Source organism: Thunnus maccoyii, chromosome 9, assembly GCF_910596095.1.
Source record: "Thunnus maccoyii chromosome 9, fThuMac1.1, whole genome shotgun sequence".
Lineage (NCBI taxonomy): Eukaryota > Metazoa > Chordata > Actinopteri > Scombriformes > Scombridae > Thunnus > Thunnus maccoyii.
Window position 1 is genome coordinate 22,898,891 of NC_056541.1, and position 22,942 is coordinate 22,921,832.

Below are 22,942 nucleotides of genomic sequence, written 5' to 3' on the forward strand. Positions count from 1 at the left end.
GACACTGACAAATGCTACTATAATGGTGGTCATGTAGACTCAGACTCATTCAAAAGATACCTAATTTAACCTTGATTAACAGTCTGATTTACAATTTTAAAAATTCAGTTTGAACTTCAGTGTTTGTGAGGTGCTTAGATATGCTTAAAGCAGCAAGTATGTTCCACTAAAAACCACTCACTAAATACTGTGCACTTACATCAGGTATGCAGGCACCGGTGAATCCGAAAAGTCCATTGGCATTGTCACTCTTCATGATTCGTAATATGGCAGTGGGTCTGGGGAGGGGGAGGCGGGCTCCACCATGCACTGCCACCAGCTGAAGATAGAACACCTCCTCTCCCTCTTCCTCATTATCATCCCTGACTTCCACCACAAATGACTTCTGCCTCTCCTCCTGCCGGTACCGTAAGTAACCTGAGATGTTTCGCATGTCTGTTTTAGCAGGCTGGGTGTGAAGCTCGTGGATGTGGCTGCGGTTCAGTTTCGTCCTGTACAACCGAACATCCTGGAGAAGGCCTGTGTACCGCTGTTCACCCTCAGGATCTGATCCAATAAACACTGAAGCGGGTCCTGGAGTAGACATATCCAAAAACAGTGCACAATATTTTATACAACCAGCAGCTGGACATAGCATACGTAGCATATGAAATCACAGATGATATGACTGCCAAAATAAAGGAAACACTGACATTTAGTCGTAGATTAATGTGGTGCTGAGTGGGTCACAAACTGCTACATTAACTCGAAGTGTTTCGCAATTTTTGTGTGTGTGTGTGTATGTGTGTTGTATAATTCTCCTGGAGGACCCACATACAAACACATGCACGCACACACACACACTTAAGAAAGGATGTACCCATTTTTGAAAATAACTTACATAATTCTAATTCTTGAATTGTTTGGATGCTCTAAAAGTCACAGGCTGACAAATAACACCAGTACATTTGCTATTATTTAATTTACATACCTGGGATTCTGTGATTTAATATTTATCTATGAATTTACAAACTGGTTTGAGATCTGGTGTAATCATAGCAACATAGTATGAACTGCAAAATTTTCACATGGATGAATATGACTTTTTTTGACCCAGAGGGAGACCTGTACTATTACAATAATAATAATCATATTATTGTTAATGGTGGAACTACTTTGGTTGCTATGGTTGGTGTATTAAGACCAAAAACAGAATCTTGATTAAGGCACCAAATGCTGTTAAGGTCTAGCCCTTTCTCATTACTCATTTATATACTTACACCTCACATGGCTATCGTTTTCTGTTCTTGTACAAAAAGGGACAAATGCAGGAAATCTGCCACAGTGAGCAAGTACAATGCCCTGACACAACGTGGTCCATCTGCAGGTTGAGTTGCCAGTAGCAGACAATAACACATGACATGACTACTGATTATGTATATATCTATGGTGATTGAAGTTAGCCAAAGAGCCATCAGGATATTTCGCCTCTGGGAGCTTTTGGTTCAATACAGGCTGTCACTATTGTCTCCATTAATTAGAGAGAAAAGGAAGAAAAGAAAATGCTGACTGATTCCCTTTCGCAGTAACAATATCCAGTAGTGCTGAGGCAAAGCGGTCACTCAAGCATCGCAGAGTCCCAGTAGTTCTGAACAATGAGGAAGCAACTGTGTGTGTGTGTGTGTGTGTGTGTGCACGTGAATGTGCATTAATGTGTGTGAGGGTGCATGCATCTATATGTTTGCAAGAAGACTTGTTTTCTTTCCATATGTGAACAATGAGAAGAGAAAAGAAAGAAGCTTGGACAGCCCCCCCATACAGTCACACATACAGTATGCCATGCACAAACACACTAACAGACACACACACACACACAAAATAATACTAGCTGATTCAAAAACTCACACATAGGCTGCCAATGACATCATAATTACAGAGACATGAGCATGATATTTGTGCCTCTCTGACACTGACCATGGTGCTGAAACAGCAGTAAACATAATAACCTGGATTTACAGGGCGAGAAAAGTCAAAGTCACAATTTGGCCTGAGTAGATTTTGTCCTTTGGGTTACAATTTGGCATAATAAATTGAATGTTAATGTAAAAAAGACTTTCAGACAAAATAATTTAAACACTCAATTTGTCATCAAAACGTTTCATCTGTGAATGTGATCTGGTATCAGTACTTTGGTATAGAGTTTTCAAAGCAACATGAGTGAGGCAACTAACAGTGATGCACTGGGGCCCAATCTTTTATGCCCTTGACATCTTTTATAAGTAGATGTCAAGGGGAACAAGCTAAAAGGTCATGACAACATATCGTAAACATAAATAAACTGTATTTACAAGAAAGAACAACAGACACAAGTTGAAAGTAACCAACAGGGATATGTCAGACACTCTACATACAACCTGATTCATGTCAGTATGTTATGTTTAATACATCTCTAATACTGTAAAATAGCTCACCATCAGTGATTCCCTCTCCTTTGATGCTCTTCAACCCTCCAGGAATGGGGTTTCCATCCAGGAAGAACTCAATAATCCCATCATCGACTGTAATGATCAAATGTAACCATGTATTATCCTCCACAAACTTCTCAGCAATGGCCCGGGCCACTTGGGTATTGTTTGATCCTATCACTGTATAGTACAGCATCACTGTGACATGAGACTCGTTGGTGTGGACCTTCACTCCATAATACAAGGTCCCATTCCTGATGCCTTTGGAGACTACGAAGCCATCTGTATTTGGTCTAGGCACTAGCCATGCAGAAAAGGTAAAGTTGCCCAGGGCAGCGGGCCCATCTTCAGGGGAGATGGTCCCATAGGCTCCTGGAAGGCCAGAGAAAAACCATGTGTCTGTGGCTGAGTGGTGTCTTCTGGCATGAGGCCTGAGCTCAACCTCGTCTGGGAAGGAAGCTACAAGGAGCAGGTCATCCATCAGTGGAAGGCCGTTTGGGAAGCGGCCAGAGACAATCTCCCAGGCAACCTGCACATCACCAAAAATACCCTGCTGTCGGAGGATGGTGAAGGAAGTGACATCAGCCATATCATCCATTGAGAGTACATCTTCAGCTACTTCTTGATCCAGGTTGCTGTCAGCGATGGCAAAGACACCGAATGGGTCGTCATTGAAAGGGATGACAAGCGAGGCATTCAGAGAAGTCTCAGCCAGTCGTCCACCCTCCCCTGGGTAACCACCTTAAAAAATTAGACAAGAGCTGAAGGGTTTTTGAAACAAAATATAATTTAAAGGGTTTGGCTGGCAATTTTCTATATTTTTCTTACTGTCGATAAATCTCATGTGCAGAGCAAAACCAACAATGAACTCACAAGTATTGTGGCTGTATCCAAAGTCTGATAAATCGTGTTACTGTCTGCCATAGACCTCTGTTGTTGTCCAAAAACTATTAAAAACACGTCAATGAGCCACATCACCACATTGGGTGACATGTTCCTTCATCCCTGAAGGCAGTGGTTACCGTAGCTTGTTTAGAAATAGCACCAAAGAGTAAAAATAGCAATAAGATATAGTAACCCTCAGAAGCGAGGCTCCTAGTACAGCAGACCAGCCACTGTGTTACTGTGCATGCACAGTGGCAGGTTACTGTCATATCACTATTTTTACTCTTTGGTGCCGTGTCTAAACAAGCTATGGTAATGTCATCGTACGACTGTCATCAGGGACAAAGGAACATGTCACCTAGTGCAGCGGTATGGCTCTTTGATGCGTTTTTAATAGTTTTTTGACAACAACGGAGCTCTGTCAAACAGTTGAATAAGATATTCTCAATACTGAAAGCCTAAGCTGATGACTAAAGTTATATTTCCTCAGTATCAGTAATCATTTGTTATGGTACCTGCCACATCTCAAATGGTGACTTTTTACATGTTTACATTATCTGTTAAATCTATCACTTTTCTCTTGAACTCACCTGAGATATTAACCAGCCTAAGGACAAAGAACTCATTGAACTCTGGGAGCTTATCTGAGATCGCCTCCAGGACAATGGGCTTGGACTCTTCCCCAGTGGTGAAGGTAATGGAGCCAGATGTGTTGGTAAACTCCTGGTTTTCATCCAGTGGAGTTATTGAGTCATTGGCATAAAGCTGCCAGAAGACTGTAACATTACCAAAATGACCCCTTGCACGCAGGACACTGGCACAGATGAGAGAATAATTTTAACAACAGTGAAAACTTCATCTCAAAAATGGCAATTTTCACAGAATGTTGTCAATGCATTAGAGGTAAAAAAAAAATCATTTGAAGCCATTCTTCAAAAAAAATGTTCAATTAATATGACAACCACCAATATTTTAAATTATTGTAAGATGTTTTGCACAAGATAAGCATCTATTGAAGAACTGTTCCTTACTAGAAGTTATTGGTTTTGCCCTCTTCAACACTTTTTTCTGTTGGCTCCAGGGAGAAAATCCCATTGGCATCATCATTGGCCTCAATCACCACAGTAGCTGTATCTGCTCCATACACAACAGCATCACCTGTGTACACACACACACACACGCACACACATATAATCAGGTTAGATCAGGACCCACATAATGATTTTATGTCAGTCTGTATCCTCAAAGAGATGAAAGATGCTTTGCTTAAATAGATGTATAGATAGGCGCAAGAGAGACTAACATGGATTTCACTGGCCATATTGTTATTGTCATGCTAAATTTCATGCAATACGGGGAGGCTGTCCAATAACATAGCACACCATAACTATGGCAACCAAGACAAGAAGGAAAGGGCTTCTTACTCATGAAAAAACGAGAGTCCAAGAGTAAGGGCTTCTCTCAGTAAAGGAGTTAAAATGAATAAAGTCAAAGATAGAGCCTCAATAAACTTTTAAGCTTTTTTTGTATACAATTAAGGAAGGAATAAGAACTACTAAAGAATATTTAGCAGAAATAGCATTCACACAAGTGCAGTAACCTCCCACAAGCAGATACTTCAAGTTGCCAGACTACAAGAACACTGAAATAGGAATGCAAATCTGCTCATAATTAAAAAGACAAGGTAAAGAGTGTCAGTGTCCCAGTATGAGTTTGATTGACTTCCAACATGAGGGTCATTGACTTTTAACGCAATCCCTATATAAAGGACAATCCCCTGGCATAAACCAGAGCCTAACCCTTACTCTACTCTACTCCATGTCATTAAGTAAAAAGAAAGAGGCCAGTGGAGTAGTCAGTCTTTGTGTCTTAGAAAGTCTGGAGTCTGGTAATTAAGGTCCTGTTGGGGCCCACCAGTCTTTCATTCCCATCCCTGACAGACAATACTGGGATTAGAAGAGCTTTCAGTGTTACCACAGACAATGCTAAATAAACCCAGCTACTCCTCTGTGTACATATACAACTGGCATTAAGACAAGAAAGGATAAAGGGAAGGGAAAGGATAGTTATATGGAGGTGAGATGTGTAACTAACTTTCAGTTATTGGTTACATTCTTTTAGAGGGATCAATATATGCATAAGAAGTTTCGATACATGCACTATATTACATGACATAAGCACTGATTCACAAACAATATCCTTATAATATACAATACACCGCTGAACTAACCACTTGTTTAAAAGGAAGAATATACTCACCTGTGGCGTTGTACAGAACAATATAGAAGGGTTCATCAGTCTCTGGTATGTTGTCATCTTCCACGGCCACAGAGATGTTCTTCATCCATTCACCCACATCATACACCAGCAGCGTGTCATTACTCAGCAAGGTGAGGTCACCTGGCGATGCATCACCGTATTCCACACGATACATCACTGTGGCACGGAAGTCTGCACGTCCCGCCCTCAGAACAGTGAAGTTGGCCACGCTGCCTTCCCGAAGCTGTGCGACAACAGGTTCTTAAGATGAGGCAAGAGAGATGACCGGAGACAGGGGAGAGGAGTGAGTGGCTATAGTAATAATATATGAATATATCATTATAGTCTTTCAGAAGATCCTTCATATACAGTAAATTTCTTACCAGAAAAGTAAATGGGATCATCGTTCTTATTAATCTGTAAACTGGCATTGAGGATGTTGCCCATTCTTGCTCCACCTGTAGCATTTAACAGCGCGATGGTGAAATTCTCCATGTCCTCTGGGATCTTAAATAAAAAATAAATAAAAATTCAAACAAGGAATATAACTCTAATTGGGTTGGCATGCATTGTTGAGTTAGTTAATTGTTTTACCTCATCAGGTACGGAGAAGAGAGTGAGGTTTTTCAGGTACTCCCCCTCCTTGAAGGTGATGTTTCCCTGGAGGGGGCTAACGTCTCCGGACAGGGCTGGCTCCAGAACCCATGAAACAGACACCTCTCCAAAGTGACCCCTGTTCCTGACTACAGGGTACATCGCTGTGAGAGAGTCAGAATAGACAGAGACAATCTGTTTAGTCAATCAACTTTCCCTCAAGTCATCAAATGTGGTCCTATTACTCTTGGTATAGAACATAATGATCATGTATTCTTCTGGTGCCCAGCTTAACTTTTTATGTTTTAAATTCACATTTTTTGCCTGCCGGCTCCACAAGTTGAACAAAGCACTAGTTAACCTGCGTGAACTTTCTGCTACAAACAAATTTTATTTACTACATAAACTCTAATTGTTCAGTTTTTAATTAACTAGCACATAAAAGTTCATTTACAGTAAAATACAAACTTTTATCACAGTCCAGCTCATCCTACATGTAGACAAACGTGCTGTGATTCATCCAATTAGATTAATTTTAAGTGTCAGTGAGATATCACTTGACATGGAAAAGTATCACTATTATCTAAAAGAGTGCCACTCCAATGTACCTTTGTGCATCTCGTTCCCTTTGCTTTCATTGATGGCCATTGTCAGTCCTGATTGGACAAACTCAATGACCCCAAAGGGGTCGTCATTCCTCCGCACTGTGATGTTGACCTCCTTGTGGTTGCCAAGGCGACTGGGTGGAGTGCTGTGGCTGCTAAGTACCACAGAGAAAGTTTCGTCCAGCTGCATGCACACACATACGCACATAAAAACACACAGACACACACACACACAGGTTTTCATGCATCAAAAACAGCGTCATTTTTACAATCTGTTATATAACTATAACTATCTTGCAAAAATTAAATTTGAGATACATTACAGCAGTATGTAGGACAGATGAAAACCAGGTTATTTCATGAGACACACTTGCAAAAATCTTGAATCAAATGATGGGTGACTTGTTAAATTATCTTAAATAAGATTTTAAGCTAGTTAGATGGACATTATTTCGCCATGATGGAAATTAATGTTATATAAACTTCAAAGGTCATATTCTTACCTCAGGCACCCCATCAGGCCTAGCCACCAGTGCCACCACCACCTCTCTCTCCCCTGGTTTAAACTCCAAGATGCCCGTGGCGCCATAGAATTCGGTGCTGCCTGAAGGCATGACAGCATATCGTACCAGCTGTTTGAGCAGCTGTCCCTGGGCTCTGACCACATGCAGCTCCACAGCCTCACCCTCCTAGGTGAGTAAGTTTAAAGTTTATGATGTAATGTCACCACATCCAGAGACAACAGAGAAAATAACTTTATTTAATTACTGTAATTATCAATTCACACTGTTTGTAGCTAGTTAGATACAAACTACACAAACAAATTTAGTCTTATAGTTTGAAACTGCAGTATAAATCTTAGACTTACATTGATGACCCACGGACCTCTGGAGAATGGAGAGAACTCAAAGACTCCCCCGGGGTCATCGTTCTCCAAGATGACAATCTCCCTGCTAGTGAAGCCAGCCTTCAGGATCTGATTCTCCACATTACTCCTGGGATACATACACGCATAAACAGTATAGGTATCATCATAATAGTTAGCAAGCACTACTAAAACATAGCAAAAAACACATTGCAAGAGATTGTATTTGGCTAAATATTAGTTATTATGCCTTCCTTAATGAGGGATTGTAGAAAGCAAAGAAGGCACATAAATGCCCCCTACATTGCAGTAGATGAAAAGTGTTTGTGTGTTTGCTTCTGTTGTGTTTTGTGCTTCTACAACATTATGCAAAATATCACGACAAAACAGCTGAGCTTTAATTTGAACATTCCCTGTATTGTGTAATGCTCATTCATTATTTGTTCCGTATGCTGTTAAGACAACTCTTAACAATGTCAATCAACACCGTGCCTGCATCTTTATTGCTCTAGAGGGGTGTGTGTATGTGTGTGTGCGTTGAGAAAATTGGAGCCAAGTAAGCATCACATAATGGGTAAATTAGAGACAAAGACATGACAGAATGAAGTACTCCAAACAAACAGTCACAGCCAAGGCACTGCATGCATACAAACACTGACATCTTTAAAAGGGTATACAATCAAGCCTGGTTAAATTAGAGCGAAACACATAAAGAAGATACTCTGTTTACTCCTCACAACCACTTTCTTTTGGATTCCCTTTTTTTCACACCATCGCAGAATCCCCCCACCCCACCTCAAAGCCCCTCATCCCCAAATCAACCATAGACCCCTGAAATCCTGAAGTAGGCCCTTCTCTGAGAAACAAGGTCCTGATTCACACCACACAAAAGGCCCAGGTTCACTCCACTCTCCACTTACCCGAAGTACACTATAAAGCGTGCAGTCTCCACCCTGCAGGGGAGGAGTGGGAGGGAAGCAAAGCTGCCGTTCTCATCAGAGCATAGACTAACAGATGAACCCATCCCCAAACCACCACCACAAACACACACACACACACACATATTTACAGAGAACCAAGGGAGGTAGGGGATGAGATCACATCCACTCTGTTTTCCGATCCCACTGGACTCACTCATAGTTACATAATATTTACACTCTAAACCCCTCAAATGTATTTTATCATAATTATGTTTGTGGACATAAGGTTCTAATAAATCTTGAAAATTCTTAACAAAATTACTGTGTTCAATATCTCTCCATACCTATCCAGAGTGAGCAGTAAGGTCTCATTGACTTCTGGTATATTGTCAGCCAAGACAGTGAGATTGATGGAGGCATCGCTCTGCCCAGAGAGGAAGATAACAGAACCACTTAAAGGCTCCAGATCATTCACTGTTACGTCTTCAGGATTGGCCCCTATTGGATGGAGACTCCAGAACACTACAGCCTGACCATCTGTCCCATCACGCCGCAGAGGGAGGTTCACCTGCAACAAACATTGCGAAAATGAATTACAGTACATTTATATATGTACACACAGAAGACTTGCTTTATGAACACAGATTGGAGTTGGCAAAGACAGGGGGGGGCTTTCCTGACTAGAAGCATGGAGTTTTGTTAATTTAACACTGTGTATGAGGGTATGACAAACAAAACCAAAATATGATCTTGTAGTGCCACCACCTCATACAAAAGGAAGAAGATCGTATTTGGCACTGGAAACCTTTGAAGGGATGTTGAACAAAGCAGGTCAGCAGACTGAAGTGTGTGCACTAAAAGGTGATATTTATTAACAGAAATATAAATGAAACCGAGGCAAAAATGAACCCTGGGAAATTCAACAAAAATAACCTAAGCTGAAGCAAAGAACAAACAAATAAAATCTGCAGCCTCACCGAACTGGAACGTACCATCTACTCAGGTTACCACAGGGTGAGCTAGACTGATAACAAGCCTTCAAAACATACAGAACAACACTGATGTAGAATTTATTTGTTATTGCTATCACAATTTTCTATGGTCACACACACAGCTATGAGTGCACCAAATCATACAGAATGTCATTTAGTACAGAACAGTTTTATCCTTCTTACCTCAACTTGACAGTGCCTAATGACTCAGTGCTTAGTGCAGCTAATGATGTACACCTGTTGTTACTATTACTGAGTAAGCAGATGATCTGCCCTGCCGTCACCAAACTCTCAAAAAGAATAAGAGGGCTGAAGCCCTTCGACAAAATATAAAATTATGAAACACCAACTACTTGAATGAAACCTGTATTCCACTATTTGTGTAACATGACTGGTAAATTAACAAAAACATTGAACTGGAATTAGTGATTTAACGCAAAAACACTAAGAATGTTGGGAACCAAGTCCCAGTGAAAAGGGAGAGGAGCAACCTTTTCACAGATGTTCATCAATAATTAAACATGACACTTTTTCTCACAAAGTCATTGATATGGTAATATAAAAAACAAGGTAGATTAAAGGCTGTCAGGTTACTTAAGATCTTAGCTAAAAATTGTTTTGTGACTCCCTGACAGGATCATTTATATTTAATAGTTCATTAATGGTTCATTTTTGCTTCCCGGTATATTCTTTTTAATAAAATAAAAAAATAAAGATCCTGAACACAGAAATTATACTATTTGTATGTACCACTGCTAAAATGGGGGTTATATCTTACCATGCTGGTATTGCTGTCCTCTGGTTCATAAACCACCACCGTGGTATTACTGGTGAAACCAATTTCCCCATTGGCAATGTCTGGGGTGACTGTCAGGTTTAGGTTGAGAGGTCCCCCAAACCTTGGGCTGTTTGAGGGAATTGGGGGATTGATATCTACCAGCTCCAGTGCATTCAACTAGGGGAAAGAGAAAAAACACCAAGACTCAAACTAGGGATAGATATTTAGATGAAAACTTTTTTAAAAATAAAGCATGTTTCTATAATCAGTCATCAATAAAGAATACAGCTGTAACTACATCTCATTATTTCTATTCTGTCACATTTCAAGAACGGTTGAATTACCCCTCAGTGCTCCATTCACAGCTTTTATGTTGGTGCATGTAAATGTTGAAAGGCCTGAATTTAAGTGTGTGGTGTGATTATAGTTTTGAATGTGAAGAAGGCTTTTCTAGTACTTTTTTTTGCTTGCTTTAAGAGCTGGGTGATGTTGTTAGTTTGGACAGTTAGGCAATTCCCATAGCAACATGCCAGATTTGAGTGCCAAATGTCAAACGATTCACAAATTCAAATGAGGATGTAACTGATGTGGCCTGAAAAACAAACACGAACGGAAAGTGTATATATTTAGATGTGTGAGCAAAATGTTTCCTGGATTACAACTTCACAAAACCATTATATCACTAAAATGGAAAAAAAATATCACATTTCATCCAAACATGTGTCACTCATGTGTTGCACTTTAACTTGTTCCCAGAATTGTTACCTGTATTAAGAAATGAGCCCCGTTCTGCAGAAAGGCATCATTCCTGATTGGCAGTATGAGGTGGACCGCCCGCTCATTGGAGAACACCACATTAATGGATCTGCTAACATTCAGAACCTGGTCACGGGCCAACGCTGGGTCTATTGGACCTGCAGGAATGTAGAGGGCTGTGAGAGTCATAGACACATCACCCAGAGTGCCACCGTCCCGCAGGAAGTTTAGAGACAGGAAACGGCCCTCAGGTTGGCTCTGGATGCTTTGCTCTTTTTCCAGGTTAAACCGAAACATCCCATAGACATCGTCACTATCCTGGATGTAGAACACCATCTGGGGAAAGAGTGGAGGAAGACCATGGAAAGAATAGGAGTAAAATTGACAAATTAGCAAAAGAAAGGAGAAGTACGCAGATTTTGCATTTTGACTGAAGACAACATGATTAAATACACATTCTCCATATTTCAAAGAACACATAGAACTTGCTTTTGGAGCCTTGTTTGCAGATACAGTGAGAAAAAAAGAAGAGAGACTGAAGCATGAGGAGAAAACTGAGAACTGAGGTACTTTTTCAAATAGTGCAAGATATTGTTTTCTGCTGACCACATTTGAATTCCGTGAATTTATTTTTATACACTTTGTCTTGGAAAAGAAAAGGGATTTCACATGTTTGACACATGGGCCTTGGAGGCAGCAACTCCAAACTGGTTTCAGTCCCATGCTCAGTGTGGAGTGAGGTGACTGATCTTTAGAGTATAAGGGGGTAATTGCACTGAGCTCAAGGTTCCTCATCAATACCTTGTTGGAATTTTGTTGTATATCCTGTTTTTCAGTTACTAAAATTAAACCTTGAAAATTGAAGGAAATAAGGAGAGGTAAGGAACAGAGAGGAAAGAAAACAAGTGGGACTGAAAGTAGTAAAACAGAGCCCTGAGCTAACTTTAGAGAGGCATCCTCTTTAATTAACTCTGCTAAGACTGCTAGAGTAGTTTTCATGAGCATTTTAACTGTGGCTCATTCATTTCCCTGAAACCTACACTTGTCTCATGCATTGCCTGGCATGTTCACAAATCAGTTCTATGTAATGTGTGTTGGTTTGTGCGATTTATCATGTGTAACATTAATGAAACTTAACAGTGATTCACTTGTCCCAACTATTAAAGTCATCTGTTAATTCTTAAAGGGATTTCTGCTGAGCATACTCGCTCTACACAGATGGCAAACAGGCCCTGTAACCTCACAACCCGAGGTGCTGTGCTTATGTGTGTTTGTGTGTGAACAAAGCAGAGTTTGTATGCACCTCATCTCATGCCTTAAACATAAACAAGACCTAGATGCGCCCACTGCTTTCGCACATAGCCAAGAGGCTTGGACAAAGATGGAAGCTATAAAAAAACCTGTCACCACTTCACCCATGCTTTCTAAAAAAAACACACAGACAGACACCACACACAGAGTGCGCCTGCTGTTTCTGCTTTGTTTTGATTCAGCCACATTAAGGGAACACCCACAGAGCAACGTGACAGACTAAAGGGTCGATTTTTGCAGAATGTGCCAAGTTTGCCACTGTACCTTACAGTAAATCACACACAAACACACACCCATGCAAAACACATGTACAACATCTGGAGGATATGTTCCCTAACAAGTGCACCCTTCCCTCTCTGTTCGTTCTCTGTCGCAAACACATCATAGCATCAAACAGAAGCTGTAAATAAATACATAAATACTGGCCAATCAAAGATCTTCTATGAACTGACCTCCATGGGTTCGTCAACCTCAGCATTTCCAGTTACAGTATCGGGCAGCAGCTTGAGAACAAAGGCCTCTGCCTCTTCAGGTAGCTCATCTGCCACGATGTTTATTGGAATCACAGCTGTCACCTGACCGGCAGAGAATTTCACTGTCCCCGCCGCAGGCCTCAAGTCATCTGACACTGGGGAGCGGTCACTGGAGTTTCTACTGATGGTCCAATTGGCAGACACATCACCATAGCTGCCTCCATTTCTTACAATAATAATGCCATCGAATCTAGGGGAATGATAGAAGAAAACACAAGTTGTCAACTTTTTATTATGATGCTTTTACACTTAGATTTAGACATACATTATAGCTATTATTTGTAAGTTTTCCACCTCTGTGTCAGGTCTTCATTGATGCTGATTGGCTGAATGACTGCACTGCTGCTGATCGACAGGACGCCGTGAGGCTTGTCGTTGGGCTCGATGGTCACTTGCACAGCATTGGGTGATACTAGCACAGCATCTCCTCTGACTGTCTCCTCTAGCAGGACCACGTGGAAGGATTCTGCGATTTCTGGCACTTTGTCATCGTTGATGTTAAACTGCAGGCTGGTCGTGTAGACAAACGGAGGGAATGTAATCGTTCTGACTTGCTGTAGGTCAAGGAAATCCACAGCTGGTGTGGCACTGCCCAGTCCTTCACCGCTCACCACCATGTAATCTACAGAGACCTAAAGACAGTATGTCCAGATGTTTTATATGAATGTATCTAATGTTTTTTTATGCTGCAATATGCTGTATATATATACTGTATATACTGTACTGCATGTTTGTAATTAAGAGGTTGAGCCCTATTCTTCATCAGCCAGAAGTCTACACACTGCACGTTAACATGCACAATTCTCCAAGTTGATAAGGTCAATAGGTCATGAATATTGCTAGCTTTTGAACAACAAACAAAAAACTGTATCTTAGAAATGTACCTCAGTGTCAACAGAGCCGATGAGTGGCCCTTCCTCAGTCAAATGACCGCGGGTCACATTGAGGGCAATGACTCCAGCAGACTCTGGTACTGCCAGGATAGGGTAGGAGAACCTCAGCGGGCTGTCATTACGCCGGATTCTCAGCTGGACACTGCTGGCGTTGGACCTGAGGAGTGCTCCACCTGCCACACCCGTTAGTCTGACCGAAAAAACCTCATCATCCTCTGGGATCTGGTCCACAGAGAAAGGGAAGCACATTTACAGTTACACACAGTACATGGTACATTTTATGCAGCTGTTTTTAAAAGTCTGAATATGTAACTTTGAACATTTTAAGAATTCAAATTTTATGTTCAGAGGAATGATGCACATGTGGCCTCTCATGAAGGGGTCTTTAGAAATGTTAACCTTTAATCATCAGTTAGGCCAATTTGTACAGATAGCAGGATGTGTGTGGTTAGTTTTGTATCAGTCAAACATATTGTATAGTATAGGGGTTTGTCCAATCAAACCTTGAACTTTGACCTTTAAAATAGCAACCACACCCATCAGGGCAATCTGGGTAATATACAATTTCGTCAAGCAAAATCTAAAAGATTGATAGAGAGACAGATGGACGGAGAGATCGTCACAAGCTAATCCATATCTGTGACATGTGGTGGTTTGAATGGGGAGCTTGTTCAGTACCTGGTCATCCTGGATGAAAATATTGAAGTGAACTACAGCCTGTCCTACAGGGATGGTGATGTTCCCTCTGTCTGGACTGAGGTCCTCAATGGCAGGATTGGGACCTCCAGAGATCTAAACACCAAGGAGTCACAGTGATGTTTACACTTCAGTATGTGTGACGAGAGAATTACATGTTCCTCTTTAGGTCAAAATTCTCCAAGCTCTTGGATTGACAAGTCTTGTTTTAACCAATAGGGAAAAAACTTACAAACGCGTCTTCATCAAGTTAAAAACAAGCCAGTTTGTCAGATACATACTATAACATATAAGCAGATATAAATACAGTATCTTAGTTCTGCTAGTTTTATGTATATTGTCTTCTCACCTCAAAGTTCACAGTCACAGTCCCATATGTTCCCTTTTCTCTAATCAGGGTGAAAGGCACATAATGGTTCCTTCCTCTCGGTTCGTCGACTATGACCTCTTCAGTCTGAGATGAGGAAGGTGAAGTAGACAAGAAGAAACAGACAGAAATAGAGCCCCAATTGATTAAATTTAATCGATTTCAACAGAGTTTCTTATTCACAATTAGAATAAACCAAGTTATACTATATTATATTATAATGAGAGCAGGGATAAAGCAGTGGCAAGTTAAACAAAATTGTTTTGTATTCTGTTTCAGTAAATTAATGTGATTGAGCGCTAACAAATATATTCCATCATAACATGGAGTAAAGATTATATTCAGTCTCACTGTATTTAGAGTCATATTCATTGACTTAAAATTTGGAAAGTAGATTTGTTTTTCTATGTAATTCTAGGTTCATTTGTCATGACCAAAAAAATTCAGGAGTATGCAAAAAAGAAGGAGAAAGGAAAGCAAAGAAATGCTGCACAGGAATTAGTTTAGTATCCTAAATACATAAATAAATACATAAATGCATCTACCAAGGCCAAGAGGCCTTTATAGATTCTAAGCAAGCCAAATCATTATCCAGCATATGAGACCATCTGGAGGTGTTAGGGCAAACAGTTCCCAATATACCACAGCTACCATGGAAACGCTATAAACTCCCACTGATAAGTTAATCCAGGGAGTGTTGTGGTTTTATTTGCCCCTGGAAACCCGCAACCACTAGATGGTTACATCGCCCACAACCACAATACTGGTATGATTGGACCATTCTCTGCTGTAATAGACCCACATTACTCCACCTCTGACCCTTTTCTTTCTACTGGTAAGTAATGTCTGCGGAATCAACTTTTATAAAAGTGGTCGCAATGCAAGTGCATGCTCATGGTGCAAATGCACATTGGTGTGGCCAGTTACATTTTGGAATTTGTGTGACTACACAACTGCCAATATGGTACCAAATAGTTTTTCTCTGACTATATTCCATATTATTGTAGACTGAATTAATCATAGAATCTAAATTTGAATATATGACATAATTTATGCTCTTCAGGTTATTGTATACAGGACCAAAGTGATTAAACAAATGAAGACAAGATGCATGACAGGGTTTCTTACAGAGTTGAAGGCAATGATTCCAAAGGCGTTGTCATTGGACAGGATGGTGATGGTTGCCTTGCTTGGTGTTCCCAGTTTCACGCCATTGGAGGAGCTCTAGACAGTAGAAAGAATTGAAATGGTTAGATAAAACGAGGCCAAATATACAATATGTACCTTAACACACCTCATCAGCTAACCCTGACACCCGTGTGAAAAACCAGAGCGCCTGCCTTATCCACTGTCTTCACTTCATTCTTGTGCTCCCACTGAGAGGCCCTGGTGAGAAGGTACAAAGACAGGAAGTACTGGTCTCAGCCCAGTTGATTTGTCAGGTTCCCTCTCTGTGGGATACCTCTTCAGGACTTGTGCTGTGCTCTGTGACTCGGCACTAAGACCTGACAAACTCCAAATTTCAGTGTGCTTAACATCAAACAATGACTTCACGAGGCTTAGACTGTGAGTTTTTAACTTGACAAATAGGACCATAACCTGTGATCTGTACAAGCAAAGTTTCCCTTTTTCTGAACCCTGTTAGACTTGTTATTTTGTGTTGCTTTCCAAGGTTTCCATTTGTGAGCTTACCAATGTTTTCATAAGCATCTCCAATACTAACTATGCTGCTTACCACCATGTCTCAGCTCGAGTGCACGGGCTTTCCCTTTGCAGCATACAAACATCTGGATACAGGCTAATTTGTGCATGTGCAGGCATTCACGGTAATATCATCGACTATGAGAGTCATGACAAATTATAATAACCAGAAACAGAAGACACTCCTGTTGAAAGTCCTTTACAAAACCACTGTGTGTGTGCATGTGTGTGTGTGTGTATGTGTGTGTGTGTGTGTGCGTGTGCGCGCATGTTAGGGTGACAACAAACAAAAGAGAAAATGAAAAACAAGTAAGTGCTTAGGCCTTCTGCATTCACTCCTCTATTCAAACAGGGCTTTTCCCAGCTGTAATAGAGCTTTCTTTTCGCTGCTGAGCTCTTGTAACGGTCAACTCACAGACACAGATTCCAAACAGTTTAACGAAGCCAAGCCACTGAGCGAGCCAGGAGTCTGCTTACACACATACACACACACACGTATGCCCAACATAGACGTAGACATTAGACACAGACATAGACATTCACATACCCAAATATGCAGCGACACACAAACACAAAAATTGGCTTCTTTAAAGCCAGCCTTGTCATATGCACTGTATGTAATGCTACAAAAAATGCTGCCTCCCCCAATCGAATATTCTACAACCCACTGTGTGTTAGTGCTGGTATTGGCTGCACCTGCTCTGGTCCACAACAATTCTACACTATTTCTATATAACGTTTTGTCATATTCGCCCTTTCTAATAAGGTAGCACTATATTTTCTATTGTAACAGATTGTTGGAAATGATAAATGTTTCCTGATAAATCCTTTGTTTCTTTCTTGTGCTTGATGTGTGACACCTCTGGTAATGCACATCCATCTTCCAGACAGTCTTTCAGTAAGCTGATAGGGTAGCATTTGGTCAAAGCTTTGTCTTCGCTGTAGTGTAAACAGAAGGGCTAAGTGGGCCTCATCTGGTCTTTCACTCTAGTGGCAGGCTAAATACGGGCTTGCGCTACTGGATTTTAACCAGATGTCACAAAAATGCAGCATCAAATTAACAATGTTGTGAGGAAAGTCACTCTTGTTGACAGCTGTTGAGAGTTTTGTGAATGCACAGAGATGACAATCAATGATTCACAATTGACAACCTTTGTTTTAGGTCTTTTAGTGAGGGATAAGACAGTCAGACAGCAAGAGCAGCACCCCCTAACTCATCAATCAAACTTGACAGCTAAAGGCTAAATGAAACCATGGAGATAGCCTCTGGGTGTAAGGCATCTTGAATGTGATGGTAATTCTTTTGAGAAGGATTTACAATGTCTACCCCTAAAATATTTTCAAACTTGCAAAAATCTATAGCTGCCCTATATAAGACTATGTACAATAGCAAAAGACAATAAAAAAACAGTAACTACACACCATCTGTCCATTCTATTTCTTTCATCTAGTCTAGAGTAGTGGTGAGTAGCAAGTTTTGATAATATGCTGTTTAATAGTGTCAGCAAAAATAGTGTGTCAATTGAAATGCTGAACACATAACTTACATAGAAATGAAATCCATGGAACGGACATGCCCATCGAAGTCAATGGGAGCAGAGAATTAGAGAATCACTTGAATCTAATGTGTGGTAAGGTTGTGGCTGTCAAAGTTAGTTTCATCTCACAAAGGTGTCTTTTAGTGTTGAACCTCAGCGACGCTCACAACATGTAGCCCCACCCAGGCCAGCCACGGAAAAGTCCTATAGAGCGCACACATCAAAGACCCTGAAGCTCTGAGCCTCTCAGGGCTTACTGTGGTTGACGCCCCCACTCCCCATTGCTTAGTAGCTGGGGTTAGGGTTTAAGACGGTCAGGGGCAGAATTAGAACAGTGGGACTTTGTGGAAAGAAAGCTTGTAGCTCCACAGAGGAGAGAGAAGGAGCAAGAGGGATTTGTCATCCATCCAGAAACATTTGGCACATAAATGCAAGTCTGCAAAGGAAAGGTTGACATACATGTTCACGCAAACTTTGAGAGAAACAATGGACTTTTACCTGTAGTGCGAGATTGAAGGTAAATGTCTCATCAGCTTCAGGCAAGTCATCATCTTTCACAGCAATAAAGATGGTCTTACTGGACTCGGTGGACAATAGAAAGGCTGCAGCATTAATGGCTTCAAAGTCCCCTGTGTCAACTCCCTCTAGCTGGGTAAAACAAACAAACATAAAATGGTATCACTCAAAGTAATATTGTGTTTTATGCATTATCTGAAAATGTAAAATGGAGAGAAACAAGGATGCTGCAGGTACATGATTAGTGCCTTACACAACTGTGCCAATAGGATGCCCCTGGCTAAATGTTTTTGTTTGTTTCAGCTCTTTCCAGTGACAGAGACAGTGTTCCTGTCACTTTACTTCCTCTCCAATGGTGCCTTTATCTAGCAGATAAAGGCACCAGTTTGTTTCTGTCTCTGTTAGTTTCCTGACAGGAAGTCTGGTATAATGCAGGATTTCATTAAATAATAAGGTAATGGCAGTCAGGTATAATAGATAATGTAAGAAGAAATATGGTTAAGACATCAAGAGGCATAGGAAACCCCCCAACCACACTCCACTGCATGGCCAGCTCGCCTTGCCAGACACCAGCTGTGAGCAGCTGACACTAGCCCCTATGTTGAGGACAGAAAGCCAAAACCTATTCTGTGATTTCCAAGACAGTTTCTGCAGACACACTAGGCCTTGGATGTCACCACCACTGTCTGCAATAAATGAAAAGTTACTTTTTCATTCACTGGACATGAAGGTGACAGCCCAGCAACAGAGCAAAGAGACAGTGCTACTGCACTTCTGTTTTGGGTGGCTTTGTACACAGAGAGAATTGAATAGATGGTGTTATGGGTTGAGGGGTTTCTTGTGCAGGATAATATATTGATATGATGTTATTATACTATATTCAAGCTTGTCCCATGTCCTACCAGAACCAAAGCTGTCACATTGACCGGGTCTCCCACTCTCTCCACGACCAGCCGGACCACAGCTGTGCTGCTCTCGTTGACAACAAAGTCTGTCTGCCCTAGGAACCGCAGTGTGGCTGACTCAGACGTAGTGCCAGGGATGGACAGAGCCAGAATCAACCCAGCTAGCAGGAGGACAGGGAGCATTCCTATGAAAAGAGGGAAACACATGGCGGAAATGTTTTTGAAAATGCAGGAGAGACAGACACAGTGCATATATTGAATTACAAAAGAAGTAAATTTTAAAGAGTTTTACAAATATAGAAAGCTGGAGAAGTTCATTTTAAGTTCATAGGATGTGTTTGACAGATCTTTCACCATTTAATGAATGTAACACCACTTCATGTATGGCAATGGCAATGCGTGATACAAAGACGTATAAATAACAAAGAAACACGGTGCTTCAAGGAGGATTAGTTTAAGAAAGCATTAGCCGTTTAAGAATAGAGAGGCAATTGAAACTGCAGAAATAAAATTCAAACTATACAGAAAAGCTCACATAAAACTTAAATCTAAAATTTAGAGACCTTCAGGGTACAGTTTTAAGAATAAAGATGTAGGATGTCTCTCCTCAGGAGCGCAGAAGAGAACTAAAAGTCAACCCAGAGATGAGGACAATGGGAGAACCCAGACAAGAGATCCAAGACACAATTACAGAAATTACAAGACTTTGTCTACGATGAATAATTTATTCACTCATTCATTATTTTAACGATGGATTTTGATATCAAAGTGAACAAATGTACAGTCAGTATATATTAAAACTAATACGATCCAAATACAGGCAGTATCGAGGGGCCAGATGTTCAGAAAGGCTGGCTTATGAAAATATGCCCGGCCGGCTGGCAGACTTGATGGTCATAGTCATATAAATGATTCATAACATTATTCCATAATTACAATGGCTGTTGTCCTCATGTTGTCATAACTGTTAAAGCACTTGTTGTTGAGGTTATTCTTCTTGACCACATGAATTTGTTGTGCCATGCCAAAATAAATCTGATCAGATCAGTATTTTCAGTAATTTAGCATGAAGCTTGCCGTGCAATTTTGTGCTGCCAGCACTCTCCTCTCGTTCTAATTATCTTTTCTGCTCTTCTGCTTCCTCCAATCATCCTCACTTCTTAGTTTGTCTCTTCTACTCCTCTCTGCTCTCCACTTCTCACATCCTCCCCTCTCCTCTCCTTTCCTCCCCTCTCCTCTCCACTCCTCTCTTCTCCTCTCCTCTCCTCTTCTGCTCAACTCTCTCACCCAGAATAATCCTAAAGCTGGATGGAGCCACTGAGACAGTTGTCATGGTTAACACAACAAAACAACACAGCATGACAAGTGGGGTGGAGCCAGCTGAAAGCTAAATTGCGGCCACTCAGTCCTGTATTTCCCCCTCCCTGCTGCCTTTTACCCATCCCATTCATAATCTGCACCACACAGCCTTGCCAACAGAATGAACACGTAAGGTCTTTAAAAAAAAATGTTTGCTCTTAATTACAAGGTTGAAAAAGAACATCAGCAGCTACGGTGGATGAAGTCATGCTGTTTGCTCCCTTTTTTCATAAGCAGAAATCGTTTAGGAAAGTTGGACATTGAAAATATCCCATTTTTCACATGTTCCATTACTGTTATATCAATCTGAGTTATTCTCAGTATTGGCTGGTGTTTAAATAGCAGCTATCCATCAATCAGTTTGTCAGCTTAGAGAGGAGAACAAGACACTGTAGCAGCATTACGAGCTGCTGGTTGACTGATTGAGCCAGAATCAATAGATGCAGACATTATGTGTGTGAATGTTATTGTGTGTGACAAAGAGAGAGAGAGAGAGCATAAGCACGTGTGTGACTGTCTGTGTGATGGGTTTGGTGTTAAGGGGGCACGTGTGTGTGTGTGTGTGCATGTGTTAGACACATGCCAGCAGTGGAAAGATTGCTGGGAAATCCATCAAAAAGGGATTTAGAGCTGGTGGGTAGCAAGGTTGGACAGTGGGGAACAGAGGGTGAGGCTAAGGGGGAAGAGAGGTGAGTGTGTCGCCGGACAAAGAGAGGCCTGGGCTGAATAAATCCTGTTATTCGCCCTACTCTCTCTCTCCTGGGGTCAGGAACTTCCTGCACCACTGACTGAGAAATCCCCTCTTTCTTGCACCATGTCCATGGAACTGCCTTACACATTATTAGTCAATTCTAAGGGCTAATAGTGCACCTAAGGGTGTGTGCAGTTTCTAGGCATATAGACACATCCTAGTGTATACCCACTTGCCTAACTAATTTAGTTATGTTGGAGGGTTATAGCAACAAATGCCTTTTTGGCCATGGCAATCCCTCATCAACCACATCTTCACTAAAAATCACCACAACTCTATAATAAAGAACAAATTATTTTTCATTTAAGCTCACTCTTTCTATGTCATCTCTGTTCTCTGTTGTTGGAACAAAAGGTCTTGGTTCCAATGGGCTTTTTCTTCGGTTAACCTTTGTGCCTAAAAACCTCACTTCCAAATGACTGCCTAACATCACTTAGACCACAATCTTTCAGATGGATGGTAGCGAGCATCCAACCCTCTAACCTCCTAAACCTCCACTCCAAAACAGAGGAGTGGTCCATTTCACATCCACTCACCCAGATGCTGCGCTCCCTTCAAAGGGCCTAATACAAAACAGATGCTGTGTGCATGGCACAGGTCTGTCTTATAAGCGGCAGGGCAGTTTTGTGCTGGCATCGTGTGTTGTGCCAACCCTGACCCCAGGGGTTACATGGGGACCAAGGATCTGTCTGTCACAGCAAAAGGCGGCATGGAGTGTTTGGCACAGACCTCTGACATTGATAAGGCTGGGAGTCAGAGTCCATATAGAGAGGTGCGCAGAGACACACTCAAAAATGTGTGACAGACAGTCACACGCGTGCACAGATATGCGTATGCATACATAGATGCATTTGCCAGAGATACCGCAATCAGCATACACATCCAAAATGCAAGGTCTCAATGCTCAAGCAGACAGCAGGGTGATAGGCCAAGACACTAGAGAGCTTCATAATGCATGAAAACACACTGTCCATCACAAATATCCTGGGCCAAAGGAACAGAAAATGATGGCTGGGGCCAAGACTCTGGGACCTGGCGCTCTAACAAGCCACGGACAACACCACAACTAAAGAGACTTCACATTCTGAACATCCACAATTGCTTTTGACTTATTCTGTGACTGCGACTTCAGTCAGCTGACTTATTTTTTTTTTATATTGTTTAACTTTATTACCTGGAACACACATTGTGTCCAATAAATATTTATTGCTCACTATATATAGTTTTGGCTAAATCTGTGATGCACGATATTATATCCATCCAGAGGAGAACAA

General features: G+C 41.2%; 1 protein-coding gene across 2 annotated transcripts in view; it reads right to left on the minus strand.

Annotated features, from left to right (window-relative positions):
- The window catches only part of adgrv1 (adhesion G protein-coupled receptor V1), a 113,428-nt gene that overhangs the window by 80,788 nt on the left and 9,698 nt on the right, over positions 1-22,942 (minus strand). The window contains exons 2-22 of one of the 2 annotated variants that reach the window (XM_042422460.1): positions 19,556-19,743; positions 18,636-18,785; positions 16,027-16,122; positions 14,881-14,985; positions 14,514-14,627; positions 13,827-14,057; positions 13,237-13,574; positions 12,862-13,132; positions 11,108-11,434; positions 10,343-10,519; positions 8,917-9,140; positions 7,656-7,782; positions 7,291-7,476; positions 6,791-6,971; positions 6,183-6,346; positions 5,972-6,095; positions 5,589-5,849; positions 4,361-4,487; positions 3,920-4,143; positions 2,451-3,185; positions 200-573 (exon numbers count right to left, since the gene is read on the minus strand). In XM_042422460.1, coding sequence (XP_042278394.1) covers positions 200-573; positions 2,451-3,185; positions 3,920-4,143; positions 4,361-4,487; positions 5,589-5,849; positions 5,972-6,095; positions 6,183-6,346; positions 6,791-6,971; positions 7,291-7,476; positions 7,656-7,782; positions 8,917-9,140; positions 10,343-10,519; positions 11,108-11,434; positions 12,862-13,132; positions 13,237-13,574; positions 13,827-14,057; positions 14,514-14,627; positions 14,881-14,985; positions 16,027-16,122; positions 18,636-18,785; positions 19,556-19,741 — 4,722 coding nt within the window. In that variant the 5' untranslated portion in view covers positions 19,742-19,743. Of the gene's footprint in view, positions 1-199; positions 574-2,450; positions 3,186-3,919; positions 4,144-4,360; positions 4,488-5,588; positions 5,850-5,971; positions 6,096-6,182; positions 6,347-6,790; positions 6,972-7,290; positions 7,477-7,655; positions 7,783-8,916; positions 9,141-9,564; positions 9,583-10,342; positions 10,520-11,107; positions 11,435-12,861; positions 13,133-13,236; positions 13,575-13,826; positions 14,058-14,513; positions 14,628-14,880; positions 14,986-16,026; positions 16,123-18,635; positions 18,786-19,555; positions 19,744-22,942 lie in introns of those variants that run through there. The other variant, XM_042422461.1, reaches the window with a different exon arrangement.